The 19,678-nt window shown below is 52.6% G+C and overlaps 1 protein-coding gene across 3 annotated transcripts in view; it reads right to left on the bottom strand.

Moving 5' to 3' along the window:
* The window catches only part of PNKD (PNKD metallo-beta-lactamase domain containing), a 65,947-nt gene that overhangs the window by 3,254 nt on the left and 43,015 nt on the right, over positions 1-19,678 (bottom strand). For 2 of the 3 annotated variants that reach the window (XM_081583954.1, XM_081583955.1), the window contains exons 1-5: positions 16,684-16,871; positions 1,854-1,969; positions 1,623-1,735; positions 971-1,029; positions 258-350 (exon numbers count right to left, since the gene is read on the bottom strand). In XM_081583954.1, the coding sequence (XP_081440080.1) occupies positions 258-350; positions 971-1,029; positions 1,623-1,735; positions 1,854-1,969; positions 16,684-16,844 (542 nt within the window). In that variant the 5' untranslated portion in view covers positions 16,845-16,871. Of the gene's footprint in view, positions 1-257; positions 351-970; positions 1,030-1,622; positions 1,736-1,853; positions 1,970-16,683; positions 16,872-19,678 lie in introns of those variants that run through there. The other variant, XM_081583953.1, reaches the window with a different exon arrangement.

The following is a 19,678-nucleotide window of genomic DNA, read 5'->3' as shown; positions in this document are numbered from 1 at the left end:
GGGGCTTCCCCACCAGAGAGAGGTGGGCCTCCTCAGTGCCCAGGGCTTCAGATTCAAGCCCTCCTGCTTCCTCTTTGGGGGACTATGGCTGGATCGGTTTGGGGGTGGATAGTGCAAGGCTTCAGATGGGCTGTGATCTGCCCTCAAAGAGCCAGGAAGGGCATCAGCAAAGATCCAACTGCTGATAGCCCTGAAACACGTAACTGAAGGATGAGGGTGAAGGACAGGGCCATCCCACCCCTGGGTCAGGGACTTACTGGGTGAGGTAGGGAATGCTGTCCTGAGGGCTCCCATACACCCGACAGTCCTGGTGCCGCCGACTGAGGTCGCGGTTCCCTCCACTGTGGTCCCTGTAGGATGGCACAGACAGGCAGGGGCTTTAAGAGGCAACGGTACTGGGCCTCCTAGCCTCCTTCTTCCCCAAGCATCTTCAGGGCTTTGATCCCTGGGACTCCTGGCTTCTGGGCTGAACCAAGCCATCTGCTCTGCTTCAGACCTTTGTTCAAGCTGTCGCCCTGCCCTCTAATTCCTCCATGTGGATCTGATTATACCCACCCGGTGCCCCTGCCCCCCAAACCCCATGCTGGCTGCCACAGTTGTTTTTGTTTGTCATCACTGTACACTTTCACACAGGGCTATCTCTCCTATGGGACTATAACCTCCCTGGATGAAAGAGATTACAAGGTTTGCCCATGCTCAGCGGACATGCCCATGGAATGAAAGATAAATGCCTGCCCTGCCCTCCTCTGGCGCTTCAGGAGCCTGGTAAGTAGAAGAGGGGGAGACCCGTCCCTCCCCACCGCCCCGCTGCTGGTGCCCTGGTGACTTCATGAGGATGGTCCCCCCTAGACTGATCCCTGACCTGCAGCCCAGTCTGTTCTCAAGGGTCCGGGTCCTGGAAAGCCCAGCGGGGCCAGGGCTGGCCAAGGGAAGATGATATGTACTCAGACCTCCCACTTCATCCTCTTACCAGTGTTTGTGGGTGCAGAGAATGGCAACCAAGTTAACACCTTCCTTTTCAATGGAAGCCTGAGGGAGAGAGGAGGCAGTCAGATTGGGGATCGGGATGCTGGGTGGAGAGGAGAGCAGGGAGAGATGGGGGAGAGGGAGGCGATGGAGCCAGAGAATGGGAAGGGGGGGGAGAGGGAACCGGTTGGATAAAGGGGGGCACCTGAGCCCCAGCATGGTCACAGGGTGGAGGGAAACTGGCAGAGCAGGTGGACACACAGGTACGTGCACACAGAGACGTAAGAAATGGAGAGGATGATGAAGAGACCCAAACACAACAAAGAGAGGCGAGAAGAGCAAGGTTCAGAGAGGGGGCCACAGAGAGGGAGAGGCAGAAGGAAGCTGGCTAGACCCACAGCCCCGGGTCAGCACCTCTGTCCCTCCAGCTCTGATTCTCCCACTGCTGTCCTCCCCTCCTCCCCCCGGCCACACCCTGGACACTGACCCTTCCCCAGTGGGTCATGTGTGTTTGGGGCGGTCAGGGTGTGCTGTGTGAGTGCATATGGAGGGGGCACATCCCACTGGCAGAGAGCAGGGTCAGCTTCTCTCTAGCGAGGAGCAGCTGCCAGTCCGCCGGGTGAGCCCAGGTCCCCCTGCCCTCGTCCTCCCCTCACCTGTACAGCCTGAGGGTCTGAAGGGTCCACAGCCACAGCCAGCCGGGCCTGGGTGTCGATGATGAGGTAGCTGTAGTTGTCCGAGAGGACGGGAATGGGGAGCACCTTCACTCCTGGGGAACAAAGGTGTGGGTGAGGGGACAGGGCAGGGAGCCCATCCGTTGGGGGAAAGAGATGGGGTGGGTGGGCACAGCTTGGGGCGATTGCTGGCCTGGGGCAGCCAGAGCTCACCATTGAAGAGGCGGGGCTGGGTTCTGGAGTGGCCTTTGGGGTAGCGATTCCGAGCCCTGCGCAGCTGCTGGCGGTAGAAGAGGTAACCGAGCCAGGTGCGGGTGTACAGGCTGTACCTGTGGGGCGGGATGTCTGTGCTCAGCCCAGGCCCCATGTCTCCACTCCCTTGGTCACCCCCTGCGTCAATGCAACTCCACCGTCACTTGTTGTGTGCCGACTGTCTGCCTTGCTCAGTACTCAGGACAAGATGAAAAATGAAACAGACATACCCCGAGCTCAAAGCTCATCAGGCAAGATGTGAACTGAGGAATTCACAGAAGAGATCTGAGGATGAGGGCTTTATTCAGTGAAAGTAGTACAGGAGTTAGGAAGCCGGAAGGAGGTGGGAACCCTATTTCAGGCAGGGCAGCAGTGCGTCGCAGTCACGTGTGGGACCTACTGAAGGCCAGATTCCTCAGCCGCATCCCAGGGTTTTGAGTCTCAGCCAGTTTGAGCGGGGCCCAGGAATCTGCATGTCTAACAAGCTCCGGGTGATGTTGATGCTACTGGCCCAGGGACCACAAGGCTGAGAACCACTAGGGTAGAGGAAACAATAGGCCCATGCCCAGAGGCAGCAGACAGCAGGGTTCACTCAGGGAAACTGTAGAAAGCTCTGCTTGGCTCTTTGGTGGGAGAAGCGGGCAGAAGTGAGGCTGAATGGTTTGACCGCACTCCCTCCCTCCACCTGCCACATTCCAGGCTATACAGTGAAAAAGGGGGCATGTGGAACAGAGGGGACTCACGAGTGACAGAGTCCCCCAACACAGGATGCTGGCACACAGGGCAGCTTCATAGATGTGCGACCCGGCAGTCACATAGGGCCCCACACTGGGCATGACGCTCTGCTGTCACCATCCTGAAATGCTTAATGATTTTCTCTTTGAACTTGTGTCTTGTAAATGAAGTGAACATGCACGTGAGCAGAGGTGATGCACATATCATCACATCACATGCGTCTGCTCTGTCCCTGCTGCCCTGATCCTGCTACGCGCATCGTGTTCACCATGGCCATGAGCACAGAATTCTGGTGGATCCTCTATGTGTGGGAATTCAAGATCCAAGGTGAAGACAGGTGAGTGTACCTCTATGAGTAAAGGGCCAGAGGGCACTAGCTGACCCGTGAGCCACACTTTGGGTTCAAACTAGAATTTGCTCGTGGGACATCCCTGGTGGTCCAGTGGTTAAGATTTTGCTTTCTAATGCAGGGGTTGTGAGTTCAATTCCTGGTCAGGAAGCAAAGATCCCATGTACCTCCTGGCCAAAATACCAAATCACAAAATAGAAGCAATATTGTAACAAACTCAATAAAGACTTTAAAAATGATCCACACACATACAAAAAAATCTTCTTAAAAAAAAGAATTTGCTTAAAATGCATCAAGAGGCAAAGGTGTTCTAAGAGATACAAGGAACCCTACCACATCCTTTCTTATGTATGATCCCGCCATTAATGCTGCAAATGATGCTGTTACAGAAAGGAAGGGAAAGAGGCAACTGATCTGTCCTTTTCCTTCCAGCTCTTCCTCACTTGTCAGAAAGCTGAAAGCAGAGAGAGCTGGTAGAATGTGCTCTGTATCGAGGAGTGAAACAAAAACAGCTGAGTTAGGTCTGTGCCACACTTCCACTATTCTGGTAAGAACATAACATATATCTGTGTACAAGCTAGGAAATGTGAGTTATGTAGTTTCAGTGATCCCACGTATAAGTTAAATGTTCTTATTGTTGCTGTTGGTGTTGTTTAGTCGCTAAGCCGTGTCCAACTCTTTTGCGATCCTATGGACTACAGCCCGCCAGGCTCCTCTGTCCATGGGATTTCCCAGGCAAGAATACTGGAGTGGGTAGCCATTTCCTTCTCCAAGGGATCTTCCTGACCCGGGGACTGAACTCACGTCTCCTGCTTAGCATGTGGATTCATTTTCCCCTGAGCCACCTGGGAAGCCCCAAGTGTTCTTATATTTGCATTTAAAATTGACATTGCATGATATATAGTGAATGGCACAATTCATGCTAATAATTAACATTTTAAATATTCCCCTACTCAAATGACATTAAGTAGCAAATTAAAAACATCATGGCAAGTCAAGAGAGAGAGATCATAGAACAAAGGAAAGGCTTCATAATTTTGTATCATATGTGGCACCTCTTTCTGGCTTTTGGAGCAAGAGGCTCCAAATACCATTTTACACTGGGCCCTATGAAAAATGAGCCATCTCGGGCCCTGGGCTCGCAGGAGAGTGACAGGCTGGGCTATGGGTGGTTTGGTCAGTGCTTTGGTTTACACAGCAAGGCAGGCAGTAATGGGGGTGGGATTCTGGCTGATCAAGCCTGAGAAAGAAAAGTTGAAGTTGGGATGCTGGATGAAGGACCCTAAATCCCTACAGAGGTTTACTGTGTCTGTGGAGGGGCAGGGGCAGGGCCCTTTGGGAAGGGCAAGCTGATCTGTCTGCAAGCAATTTGATCAAAACCAAGCATGTTTCCATAACAATTTGCTGAAGGTGAATCACTGCTGTCCCAGCTCTGTGTGCCTGAGCACTTGTTTCAGTTGGGAAATTGGATGCGCTGTGGAGGGGTCCTGCCATCCTTTAGGAGTCTTCATGCCTGTTTTTTATGGGCCCTGTTTTTGTTTTATTTTAAAATTAATTTTGACCACTTCCTACTTTCACTCATTCCACAATATTTAGTGAGGCCTTGCTATTAGCCCGCTCTGGGCGCACAGTGGGTAAGGCAGAGTCCCAGCCTTCTTGCAGCTTCTACTCTAGTGGGACAGACGGGACAGTAAACATACTGTCAAGGGACTTCCCTGTGGTCCAGTGGTTAAGAATCTGCCTTGCAAAGCAGGGGACTCTGGTTTGAGCCTTGGTTGGGGAACTAAGATCCCACACACTGTGGAGCAACTAGGTCCACAGGCCACAACTACTGAGCCCTCGCACCACAACAACTGAGTCCTCACACCGCAGTAAAAGATCCCACAAGATGCAATGAAGACCTCATGCAACATAACTAAGTCCCAAGGCAGCCAAATAAATAAATAAATAAACATACTGTTCCCTGATAGCTACGTTGGTAAAGAATCCACCTGCAACGCAGGAGGCCCCGGTTCAATTTCTGGGTCGGGAAGATCCTCTAAAGAAGGGATAGGCTACCCAATCCAGTATTCTTGGGCTTCCCTTGTTGGTCAGCTAGTAAAGAATCCACCTGCAATGCAGGAGACCTGGGTTCAATCCCTGGATTGGGAAGATCCCCTGGAGAAGGGAAAGGCTACCCACTGTAGTATTCTGGTCTGGATAATTCCATGGACTGGATAGTCCGTGGGGTCGCAAAGAGTCGGAGACGACTGAGCAACTTTCATTTTCATTTTCACTGTCAAGAAAAGATGACAAAATAAACAAGGCAAAAGGACAGAGAATGAGGACAAGAGCTGATATTCTAGATCTGATGGTCAGTTCATGGAAGGCCTCTTTGAGGAGGTGACATTTCCAAGAAGGAAAGGGGACAGGATGTGTGAGAATCTGGGGAAGGCGCACCAAGACTGGGTGAGTGCTGGCAGGAGCTGCTGATTCTTGCCTCTCTCCCTGCTATGCCGTTGGGACAACAAACACTCAGCACAGCACAGATGGGACTGGCTGGATCAACCTAAATATCCTGGATTGGACTGTAGACCAGAAAAGGAGTGTTGGGGGGACAATGTACGGAATTTCAGTAAAGTCTGGAGAGTGGTAACGGTTTGGATGGATGTTAACTTCTTGGTTTTGATGACTGTATCATGGTTATGGAAGATGTTAACATTCGGGGGAACTGGGTGAGGAGGTATATGGGAATTCTTTGCACAAATTTTGCAAATCTGAGATGATTTCAAAATGAAAAATTTTAAAATAGGAGAAAAGAAAATCACCCTTGCCTCTGTGCCTGGACACCACCTGGCATCTAGGCCCTGTTCCTGACTTCATTTCTTCCTAATTAAGCTTACAGGAAGTGCAGGACCTCTGGCAACAGGAAGCTCTGGGTTCTCATCATGGCTTGGGCCATCCTTGGTCTGAGACCTTGGGCTAGTCAATGGTCTCACAGATCAGACTTCTCATCTATAAAATGGCGATACCATGATTTAGCCCTGCAGGACCGTGTCACTTAAGGATTAAGTGACATAAAACAAGATGAAAAATGTTAACATTCTTCAGGGCGTGAAGGGTGGAAGGTGTTTAGCAACTGCTGTTTTCCTTCCCAAATTCAGCCAGACACCCTTCACAGCTGCTAGAACAAGGCCATGCACAATCTGGGAGGGACTGGTAAACGTTCCCCGTCTTCCTTATTGGATACTTAGTACACATACTTTGTCCTCCAACAAAGATCAAGATGTACAAGGGCAGGGACTATGCAGTAAGAAGCTGCAGTAAACAAGGCCCTGCTCTTCCATTGGCTTTAACCAGCAAATATTTACTGCACGTGCTGGACTGGGTACAGAAGGCAGAGAACAAGGCAGATGGCTCCCTGCCAACATAATGAGAGGAGCAGCCAACAAACACTGAACCAGAAAACAAAACAATCAACAAACAAGCGGTTAACTGTGGTGGGAAAGGAAGATGGTCTCAGGGTAGACCGGGTGGTCGGGGAAGGCCCCTTCTCTGAGGGCAACCCTTGAGCAGGGAACAGACAGATGGGGGAGCCAGCAGTGCTGACTGACTGTGGGGAATGCAGCACCAACACCCCTATACAGGCACAAGTGGGGCACATTCCAGGAGCTCCCAAGAGGCCTCAAAGTCTCTAGGCAGAGAAAGGGTCAGCGAGGTACTCAGGGGTCAGGCCATGGAGAGGGGGTGGAAAGCTGCTGGTGGGTTTGAAAGTGGGGAAGTGTATGTTCTAACTTCCTTTTTAAGAGCTTGCTCAGCTGATGTGCGGAGGGTAGAATGAACGGGAGCGGAGGGGAAGGGGGCTGGGGAACCGAGTCACGCAGTGAGAGACACGATGAGGTCCTGGACTAGAAGGGGTGTTGCAGATGGAGAAAGGTGGTGGGGGGTGGCTGTCAGACCCAAGATCTGTGCTGGCCAGGGTGGCCCCTGTGGCCCTGAGGTCTGGATCGCTGCACAGAGCAGGGGGGAGGGTCCTGAGCACCAACTTGCATGGGGCCTGGTTCTTTTTAGACAAAGAATTCCTCGTGCTTCTCTCCAGTCCCTGTGCTCGGTTCCCCCTCCACTGGAGGGCTGGCTGCATCACCAGGGTCTATAACCGCGCCTGTCAGCTCTTCCTGTTGCTGCCTCTCTTTCTGGGAAAGGCCCTGTCACCCTCCTAGTTTCACAACTCGAGCATCCATTTAACCCTTGCCCCGGCGACTCAGACAGAATTCCTCTCCATTTTTCCTTCTACCCATTTCCCCCTGCATGGGCTCACCCCTGCAAAGAGAAACTATTGGCGAGGCCCTAACAAAAGCCTCCTCTATTCAGCTCTCTGACTCACCAAACCAAACTGCAAACCACTGGCAGATGCTCATGCTCCCAAAGCACCACTTTTGACTGCATCCTGTTCTTGCTCAACAGCCTTCAGTGGCTCCCCAGGGCTGGCAGGAGAGTGTCCAATCCCCAGGCAGGCCCTCTGTGGACCGGGAAGAGGCAAGTCTCTGTCCCTTCCCCAATATGGCCCCGTGGAAACCCCGTGTCCCAAGAGTGAATAAGTGGACATCCCCAAATGTCCATCAACAGCACAATGGACAAATAAATAGTGACATATTCTGACCATGGAAAACTACACAGTCAGGGAGTGAATGATTTAGGGTACCAGCTCTCAGCCTGCACAGAGCTCAAACGTAACACTGAGCTAACAGACGGGCCACAGAAAACAGACAACCTGACAATATTTCCCTAAAATGCCAAAGAAGGACTTCCCTGGTGGTCCAGTGGTTAAGACACTGCACTTTCAAAGGAACAGGTGCAGGTCAATCCCTGGTCAGAGAACCAAGTTCCCACATGTCGTGTGGAATGGCTAGGAGAAAAAAAAAAAAGGCCAAAGCAAGCAAAACCACCATTGGTATGCAGACATAAATAGTCAATAAAGGCAGCCGAGGGGAGGACATGGTCAGCATGCACTGCACATTAGTAGGGTTTCCTCTGGGAGAGGGGGAAGGTGAGCTGGGGAGGTGGGCGCCGAGCTTCACACCGTCTGTAATATTGTCTTTCTTAAGCTGGGAGAATTGTTATTTTATCTGTCTTCTGAATGCCTGAAATAGCTCATTAAAATTTCAGAACTACAGTTCTGCCTGGCTCCTGCAGGTCTCAGCCTGGAATATCCTCCAGGCCTTTCTAACTTACTGGAACCCTACCCAGTCCCTAATTATCGCCATGCAGGAACCCCAAACATCCTTCTCCGCTTCCCTGGTGGCTCAGATGGTAAAGAATCTGCCTGCCAAGCAGGAGACCCAGGTTCAATCCTTGGGTTGGGAAAATCCCCTGGAGAAGGGAATGACACCCCACTCCAATATTCTTGCCTGGGAAATCCCATGAACAGAGGAGCCTGGGGGGCTACACTCCATGCAGTCACCAAGAGTCGGACATGACTGCGTGACTAACACACACACATACAAGCATCTTTCAGGGCTGGGCTCAACCCCACGGCCTGATTATCCTGGCAGAAAGCGGCCTTCCCCTGCTCCATCTGGGGCGTTCAGGAGCAGCTGAGCCCCAGGGCAGCGGCTGGGCCTTATCAACTTCTACCTGGCGCCCTAATCGGCACCATGCCGGGGGCAGGCGGGGGCAGGCGGTCACCAGCCTGTTTCTCGTGGCTCCTCTGCACCCCCCTAGCACTGGCCCAGCACAGAACCGGGACTCACAAAACACTGGCTGAGTGAGCAGGAAAGGCAGCACAGGGCCAGGCATGTAAGTATAAAAGTGACGGGCATAGAAAGCGGATTGTCAGCACTGACTGTGGCTCCACCCAACTGGCCCCAGGCCAGGCTGTGATGCCCAGTGAGGGCATCAGAGGCCCGAGTTACAGCCACCCCTGCCCTGGCTCTTCCCTTCCCACCTCACTCACCTGCTTCCAAGTCCCTCCCCTCTCCTGGTGGGACCCACAAGGTGGAGCAGGATGCTCTGATAAGCAGGTCATCTAGACCCAAGGGCCTGGGTGAGGCTGTGTCACTGGGGCATAAAATCCCAACTTCCCCGGCCTGCGGTCCGGACCCAGGACCTCTAAAGTGGAGGAGATGGGGGAGCAGAGGAAAGGGGATCTGAAGACGGGTCCGCAGTCCTGGCTTTGCCCCACAGGTTAGAGCATCTCTCCAGAGCCCACTGGCCTCACCTTTAACAAGAATGACCTTTCCTACAGCTTTCCCAGACCCCACCAGTGGCCTCAGTGCCTCCCATCAGTTATCTCCTGTCACCTCCAAGCAACCCCGAGTCAGGTATCATTATTTCCTCCATTTTACAGACAAGGCCAACAGAGCCCAGAGAAGTGGAAAGAGATTTGCTCAAGATCACAGAGCAGTGAGTGGTTGGGCAGAGATTCACCCCCGGCAGCCTGACCCCGGAGTCCACGCTCTTCTTTTTTTTTTTTTACAGCATGTGGTTCCCTGACCAGGGATCAAACCCACGGCCCCTGCAGTGGAAGCGCAGGGTTTTAATCATTGGACGGCCAGGAAAGTCCCTGGAGTTCACACTCTTAATCATTGCAAACCCCTAATAAGCAGGTAGGATGAGATGAATGGGCCTGAACTATGTGGTGTCAGACCCAATTCCTTTGAGGGCCTTTGCTGGGAAAACGCATTTGTCAGGGTAATTACAGTGTTCCAGACACAGCCCGGCATCTGGCCTCTAGAACCTCCTGGAGCACTAGTTTCAGTCTCTATGAGACACAAGCCTTTGAACCCTGTGAACTCTCTCTGCAGACCACCTCCTCACATGTGCAGTTTTCCTGAGGACCGCAGAGGGTCAGAGACCCAAGCAGCTCTCAGGAGAAGGCGCCTTGAGTGGAAAATCCTGGAGACCTCTTTCAGTCTAGGCTCTGCCACTCTTTGCCCTGAACCATGACTGGGTGGATGGTTCTACCAGGAGCAGTGCGAGCCAGATGGACAAGAGAATTTAGGAAAAAAAGATGGGAAAATGCGAAAGTGAATGAGTCCCTGGGAAGAACCTGTCTCCCATCTCCTAGCCCCCCACCTCGCTGGGATGTCACCATCCTCTGTGATGGGGCCCACAGCTCCCTTTCTTCTGTTTCCTGAGGTAAGAAGCAGAAACTCACTCCCCAAGCCTCAGTTTCCCTCTCTGTAAAACCAAGTGCTCTTCCTCTCTGAACGAGCAGCTGAGCCCGGAAAGTTCAGGTGACTTACACAATGACATGGACTTCTGCAAGGCCTGATGTGGGATTCAAACTCCCTGCAGTGTGAGAATGTGCCTGAACGCATCAGTATGATCTGGGGGTGCTGCTGAAACCCAAAGATGCTGACCTTTTCCTCTTCTGTTTATCACCCACTCCTGGACTATGATTCAGCAGTTCTGGGGCCCAGAACTACCCACCATCACCTCACCAAAAACAAAAGCAAGTTTCCTAATTAGTCCTCTGGGACCCAGGTGGGAGACAGAAAAACCACTCTACCGGGTGGGGCTGGGGTGGGGCTGGGGTGGGGGCAGCCAGCCTGGGGCAGCCTTGCAGGGGCCTGAGGGGCCCTCCCCCTGGGGTCAGGGCTGCAGGATGAAGCACCTGCCATCCCCAGTGGGGGGCCACAGGCATACCTTTCACTCCTCGCCTCACTGAACCAGAGTGCGGCTTATCTGGTATCTGAGTTTGAGCCTCTGGCCCCATGGGAGGCCCCATGGGACAGCTGGGAACAGTGACACACAGCCCTCCCCCACCCCCTTCTCTTGGCTCACAGTGGAGAACACACAATGAAGCTCTTCTTCTCCCCCCTCCCCCCGAGAGCAGTCTCGCCATCCTGGGCAGCCCCGAGACAGGCCTGGGGGCTGCCTGTCCCAGCTGGGCCCTGGCCCCAGACTCTCCCAGCTGGACAACAAGCCCAGGCTGAGAGGCCTCTGGTCAGGGGGTGCTTTTGGCTTCTCCTCTCTTGCCCGCCTCCCCTACCCGCCTCCACCCGGGACCCAGCTTTTCCCAGGCTTTTCCCAGGCTTTTCATCTGACCAGCAACAGGCAATCTTTATGAAAGCAAACCGGAAATGCCTGTCTGAGGGCCTGGGGACCCGGACTGCCACCAGGACAGAGTCCTGCTGGAGCGCAGCCTGCTCGGAGGCCCCTCAGGAACAGACCCAGCCATGAGATGTTTTGTAGTTTCCCCAAATTGAGGAAACTGAAGAAGATAACGAGACAGCGAAAAAGGCCCTGGAGGGTGAAGAGTTTCCTGGAGCTGCCAGCAAGGCCTTGAGGGGTCGGGGGACAACCCCACGACCAGGAGAGGGGCGGTGCCTGCAACAGGTCAAAACACAGGCCTGACTGGGAGACCACAGGCCCCATCTCCATATCCATCCCCTCATCCAGTTCGGTCCTCTGCTGACTTTGCAGCCCTCTCCAGCCTTCAGCATCTTTCCCAGGAGGAGGAGGAGTGGCTCCTGAGGGCTCCCGGGGAGGACCAGAGGCACAGTCAAATCTCAGTCCTGGGCAGGAGGCCTGGACTATTTTTATCTCCTTGCCTAGAATCCCAGGCCGCCTGCCCAGGCAAGGCCCTAGGGTTTTGTTTGGTGTGGGTCTGTTTCTTGGCCCTCCCTCCCACCTCCATCCCTCCCCTCCTCACCTCAATCCCAAGCCCTCTTGATTCAGCCCTGTTCCCTGGGCTTGGCCTTTGGAAGTCCAGTGAGGAAATCACACCCATGAACACCTGATGCAGGAACAGGCAAGAATACACAATGAAAGCTCTAGGAGGAGAGACAGTGCCAGGGGTCAGTCTGGAGGCAGGGATGAATTTTGACTGGAGAGGCTGGACAAGCTTTGTGGAGGAGATAGCATTTGGGCCAAGCTTTTTATTAATTCCAGAGCCCTTTAATGAGGGCCAACTCTGTGCCAGCTACTGTTCTGGAAGCTGGGATACAGTAGTGAAAGAAGTTTCTTCCCTCATATGGCTCATATTCTGGTTGAGGGAGAAAGCCAGTAAACAACAGGCAAGTTGATATATAGGATGTCATTGGTGATATGTACTGCAGAGAATGGGCTTCCCAGGTGGTTCAGAGGTAAATAATCCGCCCCCCAATGCAGGAAACGCAGGAGACCCAGGTTCAATCCCTGGGTCAGGAAGATCCCCTGGAGGAGGAATGGCAACCCACTCCAGTGTTCTTGCCTGGAGAATCCCATGGACAGAGGAGCCTGGCAGGCTGCAGTCCATGGGGCTGCAAAGAGTCGGACGTGACTGAGCAACTGAGCATGCACGCGAGCACACTGTGGAGTAACAGACTGCAGGTGTCGGGGCCCTGCTATTTTTACACAGGGTGGTCAGGGTAGGCCTCTTTAATACAGTGAAATTTGAGCAGAGATCTGAAGGAAGCCAGGCACAGCCACGTGGCCATCTAGGGGAAGAAGGATCTAGTGAGGGAGAACAGAGACAAAACAGCTTGGAGGTGAGACTATCTCAGAGTGCTTGAGGAACAGCAAAGTGGCCTGTGGCCGAAATCCAACGAGCAAGGTGAAGGGCATACCAAAAACCACCAAAAACAGTGAGGTGGAGGATGGGTAGGTCCCTCTGGACCTTGGAGCCATTCTGGAGGGTTCTAAGCATAGGAGTGGCACATTTCAGACTTAAAGGTTTGATTCTGGTTGCCTTGCTGAGAATGCTCTTGCAGGTACAAAGGCTGAAGGGAGCTGTCAATTTAGGAGATCAGGTGAGGGCGACCAGGGGTTGGCCCTGAGTTGTAGCAGTGGAAATGGGGTGAGTGTTCAGATTTTGGGCATATTTTGAGGATGAGTTTTGAGGCAATAATATTTGATGTAGGGAGGAAGGTCTGGCAGACCCCAGAGAGAAGTACAGCAAGAGCACAGGGCCTGGGGAAGATGGGATTGGGCAGCTCTGGAGCGGGTGTGGGAGGGCCCCAAAGGCCTGGGTGAGGGGTGTGGACTCCATTCTGTAGGCAGCATGGCCTGGGGAAGGGCACACCTACTGGGACATACAGCAGAGGAGCCACTGTGGGTGCTGGTGCTATGGCTCTCCAGGGTTCCAAGGCCTGCAGAAAAGAAAAGGACCCTCCCTGCTTCCCTCCTGAAGGCTGTGTTATGGATGGCCCAGCCCACTGCCTCTGTGTGGCCTTTACTCTGGCCACAAGCAGGTGGGCCATTCACTCTAGGGTCCTCAGCTCAGGACTCCTGCCCCTCCTTTGAAATCAGGCCATTGGTCCTCACTGGCCCCAGAGAAGGGCTTTTCTCTTGCAGAAGTGAAGCAAGCAAGGTTTGTCCTGTGACAGCTGGTTTCACTTGGGTCAGGAGGTTCAAGAAAGATCCTCTATGCCTAGGAATGAAGAGGGGACTTGGTCAGGGAGGGTGGGAGGGTTTTGTCTGCAGGACTGTCCATTTGCAGAGGCTGGCTGCCTTCCACTTTCTCAGCTCTGAAAGACGGTTCCCATCCCTGCATGCAGGAACCCAGCCTAATTCCCCATTCACTGCTCCCTCTGCAGACACGCCCTGCTCAGGGTCCTGTTCTCTAAGCAAACCTCCTCAACTACCACTGAGAAGGCAAAGGGGCAAAAGGGAAACTGAGCATGAGGCAAGGGGCACACAGAGGGGAGCACACACTCCCAATCCCAGCCTCCCCAGGCACACCCTGTCCCTCTTGGGGAACCTATCATGCCCTGTGCCTCTGGCCAGTTAGGGTCCCTGTTCCTCTCACTGACTCCTTGAGAACAGCTCCTATCAGTGATCCCACAATCCTGACCCAGGGCAGTAAGAGGGGGCGGGGGTCACTGAATGAATGAAGGGATGTGGGATTTCCTGAGAGTAAGTGAGCAGGATACACTTGGAAGACAATAGAAGCATGTGTGTATGTGCTCAGTCACTCAGTTGTATCCGACTCTTTGGGACTCCATGGACTGTAGCCTACCAGGCTCCTCTCTCCATGGGATTTTCTGGGGAAGAATCCTAGAGTGGGTTGCCATTTCCTCCTCTAGGGGATCTTCCCGACCCAGGGATCGAACCTGAATCTCCTGCGTTGGCAGGTGGCTTCTTTACCACTGAGCCACCTGGGAAGAAGTATGTAAGGAAGCTTTTTAAAAAAAAAAAGAAGCTGAGGGACTTCCCCGGTGGCCCAGTGATTAAGACTGTGCCTCCACTGCAGGGGGCATGGGTTCGAGACCTGCTCAAAGAACTAAGATCCCATATGCTACATGGTGTGGCCAAAAAAAAAAAAAAGGAAGCTCCAGAAGGAGCCATGGCTGGCCTAATGCCATGTATCTTCCCTCCCCACATCCCCTATACTTATAGAAAGAATAATTGCAACATTTCCTGAGCACTTACTACAAGCCAGACCCTGTATACAATTTCATTTGATCCCCACAGGAGCACTCTGAGGTAGGCACTATCACCAGGCCCATTTTACAGATGCCAACAACTTAGGCACAGAGAGGGTGAGTTATCATCTGTCCAAGGTCACAGGGCTTCTGAGCAATAAAGCTGGGATTCAAAAGCAGATTTATCTGACCCCAGTGCTATGTGCTTAACTACTACACATTGCCTCCCAGGCCCTGCAGAGTCTTGAATGCGTGTGTCCACCTCAGGTTAGCCCAGATTGACCCTCTGCTGTGCCCAGTTATCCCCATCCCAAGACAATGGTGGTTATGTTTGAAGAAAGCCCTTTATACCCCTGTCAAATACCAGTGAGTACTGTTATTACTGATAACATCAACAAGGACTCCTCTCCCAGTACAGCTTCCCATCTCCACTGTCCACTTTCCAGCCCCCCAGTAAAGCTCTCTACTTGTGGTCCTCTCAGCCACACGTTCAGGGTGGAGTGTGTCCATGAGCTCTGCCCCTCCCCTCATGTCCTGCCCCATCCCGGCCCCCTCCCTCTCCATCCTTCCTGGAGGCACCCTCACAGCATCAACACCTGCCCATTTCCCTCAGACTGTTTCCTGCCGACACCCCCAGTCCCTCCCAGCAGCCAGCAGCCTCTCCCCCGAGGGACTGGACTGATTGTTTCCCAGATCCTGGAGAGGCAGGATCTGGGACTCTGATTCCAGGCACGCCCTCCTGCTCTGCAAATTTGGGGAGATGATTCCAAGGCAACCTTGAAATCCAGCCACAGGAAAGCTCACGGGTTATTGAATTCCTGAGAAGCTCTCAGACAATTCCAGGTTTGAGGATTTGGAAATACCCAGATCCCAAGCTCTAGGAATACCCAAACCTTCTGGATTCTGAGGTGGCAATCTTGGAAATTTTGACCTCAGGACTTCCGATTCCAGTCCCTTGTGGAAACTTTTTCACTTCCTCAGGCTATTTGAATGACTTCTACGTTACCAATGTTGAAAGCTAGAAGTAGATTTAAAAATATTTCCCCAAATAGAGCTATAAAGTTCTCAGAAATTTTGTGAGGAGCAATATATTTTTTTAATCTCACATATGGAGATATTTAAATATTTGTGAATCTTATTATTTTAATGCTGTTTGCAGAGCAATGGTGACTTAGCTAGAGCATTATTGAGAATGTGACCATTGTGTGGGTTATTAGAGATGTGAATGCCCCCATAAGGCACACACACAGGATTCCTCCTCACTCCTTGTTTTTTCAGTTTTTCCTCCCCTGGGCCCTTACATCTCTGTGTCTTAGACCGAGTGAGGATAATCCTAGGGATAAAGTTTCTGGGCTATCTGGGGTGATCACCAGAGGAGGGGTGAATTGTAAAACCTCTTCTCTGAAACTCAGGAAATTCCCCAGCTTCGGCCAGCCCTCGCCTGAACCTGGCCTTGGGCCAGGGCTCCCACAGTTCCCAGGCCAACATCACTGTTCTTCAAGTGTGGCCTGAGGGCCTGCCCCCTGGCCCTGCTGGTCCTGGGAAGGGGATGGAGACCCTAGGAAGCCTTCCTCTTGTAGCTCCTTCCCTGACTCTTACTGCCTATAAGGCAGAACAGGGCTGGTTACCATCCTTACTCTGTCCTGTAAGGAGAAGTAGGGGTAAGGGAAGAGTGAAGACTGGGGTAAGGGGTGGGGGTCAGAAAGGAAGAAGTCGTTGGAGGTCAGTGAACCTTCAACAAGTCTGGCTGAGTGATTAGGGTCGGATTTCACAGCCTGGGGCTTATGACGAGGGCGGCGGGGGAGACAGGGATGTCGAAGGAAAGGGACAAACTGACCTACTGAGTGGGGAGTGGGGAATCCCGCTTGGGACAGAAGTGCTTGCATTGAGTGGTGGGAAGCTGAGTGATGGGGAGAGGACCAGGGACACACGGAAAGAGTTAGCGGTTTCAGGAGAGACTCAGTCCTCTGACATTCCTTCTCTCCAGCATCTGCCCACCGGAGGAACTTGGGGGGTGGGGGGAACCCGGGATCCTGCACCTGTTCTCTTTTTCCAGCTCCCTTGTCTTCAACCCCGCATCTGGCTCTTTTCTCTAGAGGTCCTCTCAAAGCCCCCTTCTCTGGTTACCCTGGCTTGCTCCCCCCAGCAAACCGCTTTCCCCAGCTCAATTTTCCACCCACCCCCAATTTCTTCGCTTCGTCAGCCCTCCCCCCCCAAAAAATCAGTAGCTTCTCTAGCCTGCCTCTTCGATCGTTCTTAGCTCCGGCCCTGGATCCCCCGGTCAGAACCCCTAAGCCCTCCCCGGGCACCCCTCCTCTAGTCCCTTTTCCAGCGCACCAGCTTTCCCGATCCCCGCAGCCCGCCGTAGCCCGGCACGAACCCGATTCGGAAGAGCAGCCGCTTGCTACGCGCCATGAACAGGCCGCGGAGGGTCCGCCGCGCTCGGCAGCTGCGGGGGCTCAAGAGCAGGACGAAGACTAGGAGCAGCAGCCCGCAGCTGGCGACCCACAGCCACGACGCAGGCCAGCCTCTCCAGGCCATGCTGGGGGCAGGCGCCCGTGGCGGGCCAGGGGGCGGGGCGGGGCGTTGCTAGGCGACGGCTCAGCCCAGGCCCCCACGTGGGGAACCTGAGGGCTTGGGGCCCCGCCCCCTGCACCAGCCAGCAGGGAGACTGGGGGCGTTCTGGCCCCGCCCCGCCATTGACTCGCGTTCGAACCCGCCCACTCGCCACCCTGGGTACTGTGGACGCCCCGAATGCCACCCGCCGGAGGCGGCCTGGCCCCGCCCCCGGCTGGCAGGCGGGAGGCGGGGCCGGGCGGTAGCCGGCTTTCGACCTGCGCTAATCTCGCTGTACAATTGCCAGAGCCCGGGGCTAGGCCCTACACCCCACCTTGCCCCAATGGAGAGCTCTGGGAGAGGTCCTGGAGAGGTCTTCTTGGAGGGAAACCTTAGCCTCATAAACTTTTTCAGCTGGAAGGAACCTGGGAGATCACGTGGGTCAGCTGCCGTTCATTCATTCATTAACTAAATGAATTTTCTGTGTCCTTTGTGCCAGGCCCCGTGCCAGGATCTGAAGATGCACAGGTCAAAGACACACATTCTCGGCATTCCTGGAGCCTGGAATCTCTCGGAGAAACAAACCAAATAAGCAAACAATTATCTATGCACTTACTATATTTACATATACACGTGTGTATATATACACACACATATATACATATACACATGTGTGTATATATACACATACATACCTACCTGCTGTGCGATTATAACACTGTGGTTCTACGGAGGTCAGAGAGGGCCAATTTAGATGTGGGAGGGCCTCCTTGAGCAAGTGAAATGTAAGCCATGCCCTGAATGATAAGAAGAAGTCACAGAGGCTGAGAGGGAGTGATTCCACCAAGATTATACAAAAATGATGGCAGAAACAGGAATAGGACCCAAAATAGCCAGTGGGGTTTCCACATCACTGACCCCTCCACCCCCACCATACTGCCTTCCAGACGAGTTCCAGAGGTTAAGATCAGTGGGTTGGAAGAAAATGTAAAGACAGGCATGGTGATCTCTATAAATTTGGGCAAACTGGAACTGGGGCTGGCTCCTTCCAGCTGCAACCCTAGCCTTAGCCCAGCACAGGGAGGGAAGGAAATTTGCAAACAGTGAAGGCAGTGATCTCTCCTGCAGGAAGATGGTTGGGGAGGGGAGCGGGGGAGGGAGGGCTCTTGTTTTCTTCTGTTTCTTTGCTTCCGCCTGTGCTCTGGCCTGAGAGAGGCTGGATAACCTGACCCCCAAACCACACATTTTCTCTTTCCCTCTGATGTACTCTGAGTAGATCACTGGATCTAAAGATTTGAGATCCCAGTGTGGAGAGCATCCAGGTATAGGCTCATTATGCACAATGAATTGGAGGCCTCACTCCTCACTCAACCTCTGAAGGAAAAGCCAAGATACATGTTAAATTATCCCCAAACTGAATTGTAATCCCAACACCTAATCCTGAGTTTCATTCTGTAACTCCAGACAGTGAAGTTTCTCTTATCTTAAAGGTCAGAGCTATAGCCTGCTCCCTTCCTGTCTCCATACCCACAATTCAGCTTCTTCTCAGTGCCTGGCACATAAAGGGCTCCCAATAAACAAGAATCAGATAGAAATGAATTAAACCCCTGTGTATGCTGCAAAAGGGGCTGAGAACACTAACAAGCTAGTTTGTAGAAGGCCCTCCTGGGCCAAGGGAACTTGTATGTCTCTAAGTCCGTGTGTATACATGCAAAGTGAAGAATTATGAAGCCTGGTCAAAAGTCACTGTGAACACACCTTTCTGCAGGTAAGACTGTGCCAGGCATGATATTGAGAAATCAAAACACAGTCCCTGAAATCTGAAACAGGAAATGCAGGCTCAAGCATGAGACTGCAGTACAGAAATGACTGAAGGCTAAATCTAATCTCATGCTACACACACATTTACAAGATTATAGCTAATCACCCAACATACATTTTATGAAATGCAGGGAGCTGGAGAAGGCTGGGGATAAGGAGTAAGAGTGGGTGTCTTGGAGAATTCACACAGGGCCAGGAAGCTATCCTCCCCTCTTGAACTATTCTGGAAGACATTCAATATCCACTCCAAATCCGCTTTGGTTTCACCTCAGGTGGCAATAGTGGTAAAGAACCCACCTGCCAATGCAAGAGACTAAAGAGACATGGGTTCAGTCTCTGGGTTAGCAAGATCCCTGAAGTAGGAAATGAGAACCCACTCCGGTATTTCACGGACAGAGGAGCCTGACAAGCTACAATCCATGGGGCTGCAAACAGTTGGACACAACCTCACCACTGAGCGCACACACATCTCTCCCATGAGAATCTTTTACCCCAGCCAGATCGATGCTTCATTATTCACCCTGTCCTGCACTTTATATCTGGTAATACCTCACTGCTTGCAGACAATTGGCTTGGGGGCCACTGCTAAGACGAAGATCAGCCTGTGCTTGGCAGAGCTTTTATTTTGCTGAGATCTCCTCTCATTATCCACAGTTACTATTGAAAACCTCAGGTCCAGCTCCAGTTCCTTTGCTTTCAGCCAATATGCTTCTTAGAGAAAGAAGGCTGCCCAGCCAGCCTTCTACAAATTTTGCAACTTACATATGAATTTTTAGAGGAAATGCTATTAGCTCCTCTTGTTCATACCGTCAAGCAGTGTTTCTCCTGGCCTCCACTTTTTCTCACTCTATAAGCAAACTCCTATAAGTATCTCCTTGCCTTAAAAACTTCCCTTGGGAATTCCCTAGCCGTCTAGTGGTTGGCTTCCCTGGTGGCTCAGTTGGTAAAGAATCCGCCTGCAATGCGGGAGACCTGAGTTCGATCCCTGGGTTGGGAAG

This window comes from Giraffa tippelskirchi, chromosome 3 (assembly GCF_054371585.1).
Source record: "Giraffa tippelskirchi isolate mGirTip1 chromosome 3, T2T-mGirTip1v1.2.pri, whole genome shotgun sequence".
Taxonomy (NCBI): Eukaryota; Metazoa; Chordata; class Mammalia; order Artiodactyla; family Giraffidae; genus Giraffa; species Giraffa tippelskirchi.
Note: the sequence above shows the minus strand (reverse complement) of the source record. Positions and strands in the feature narration are given on the sequence as shown.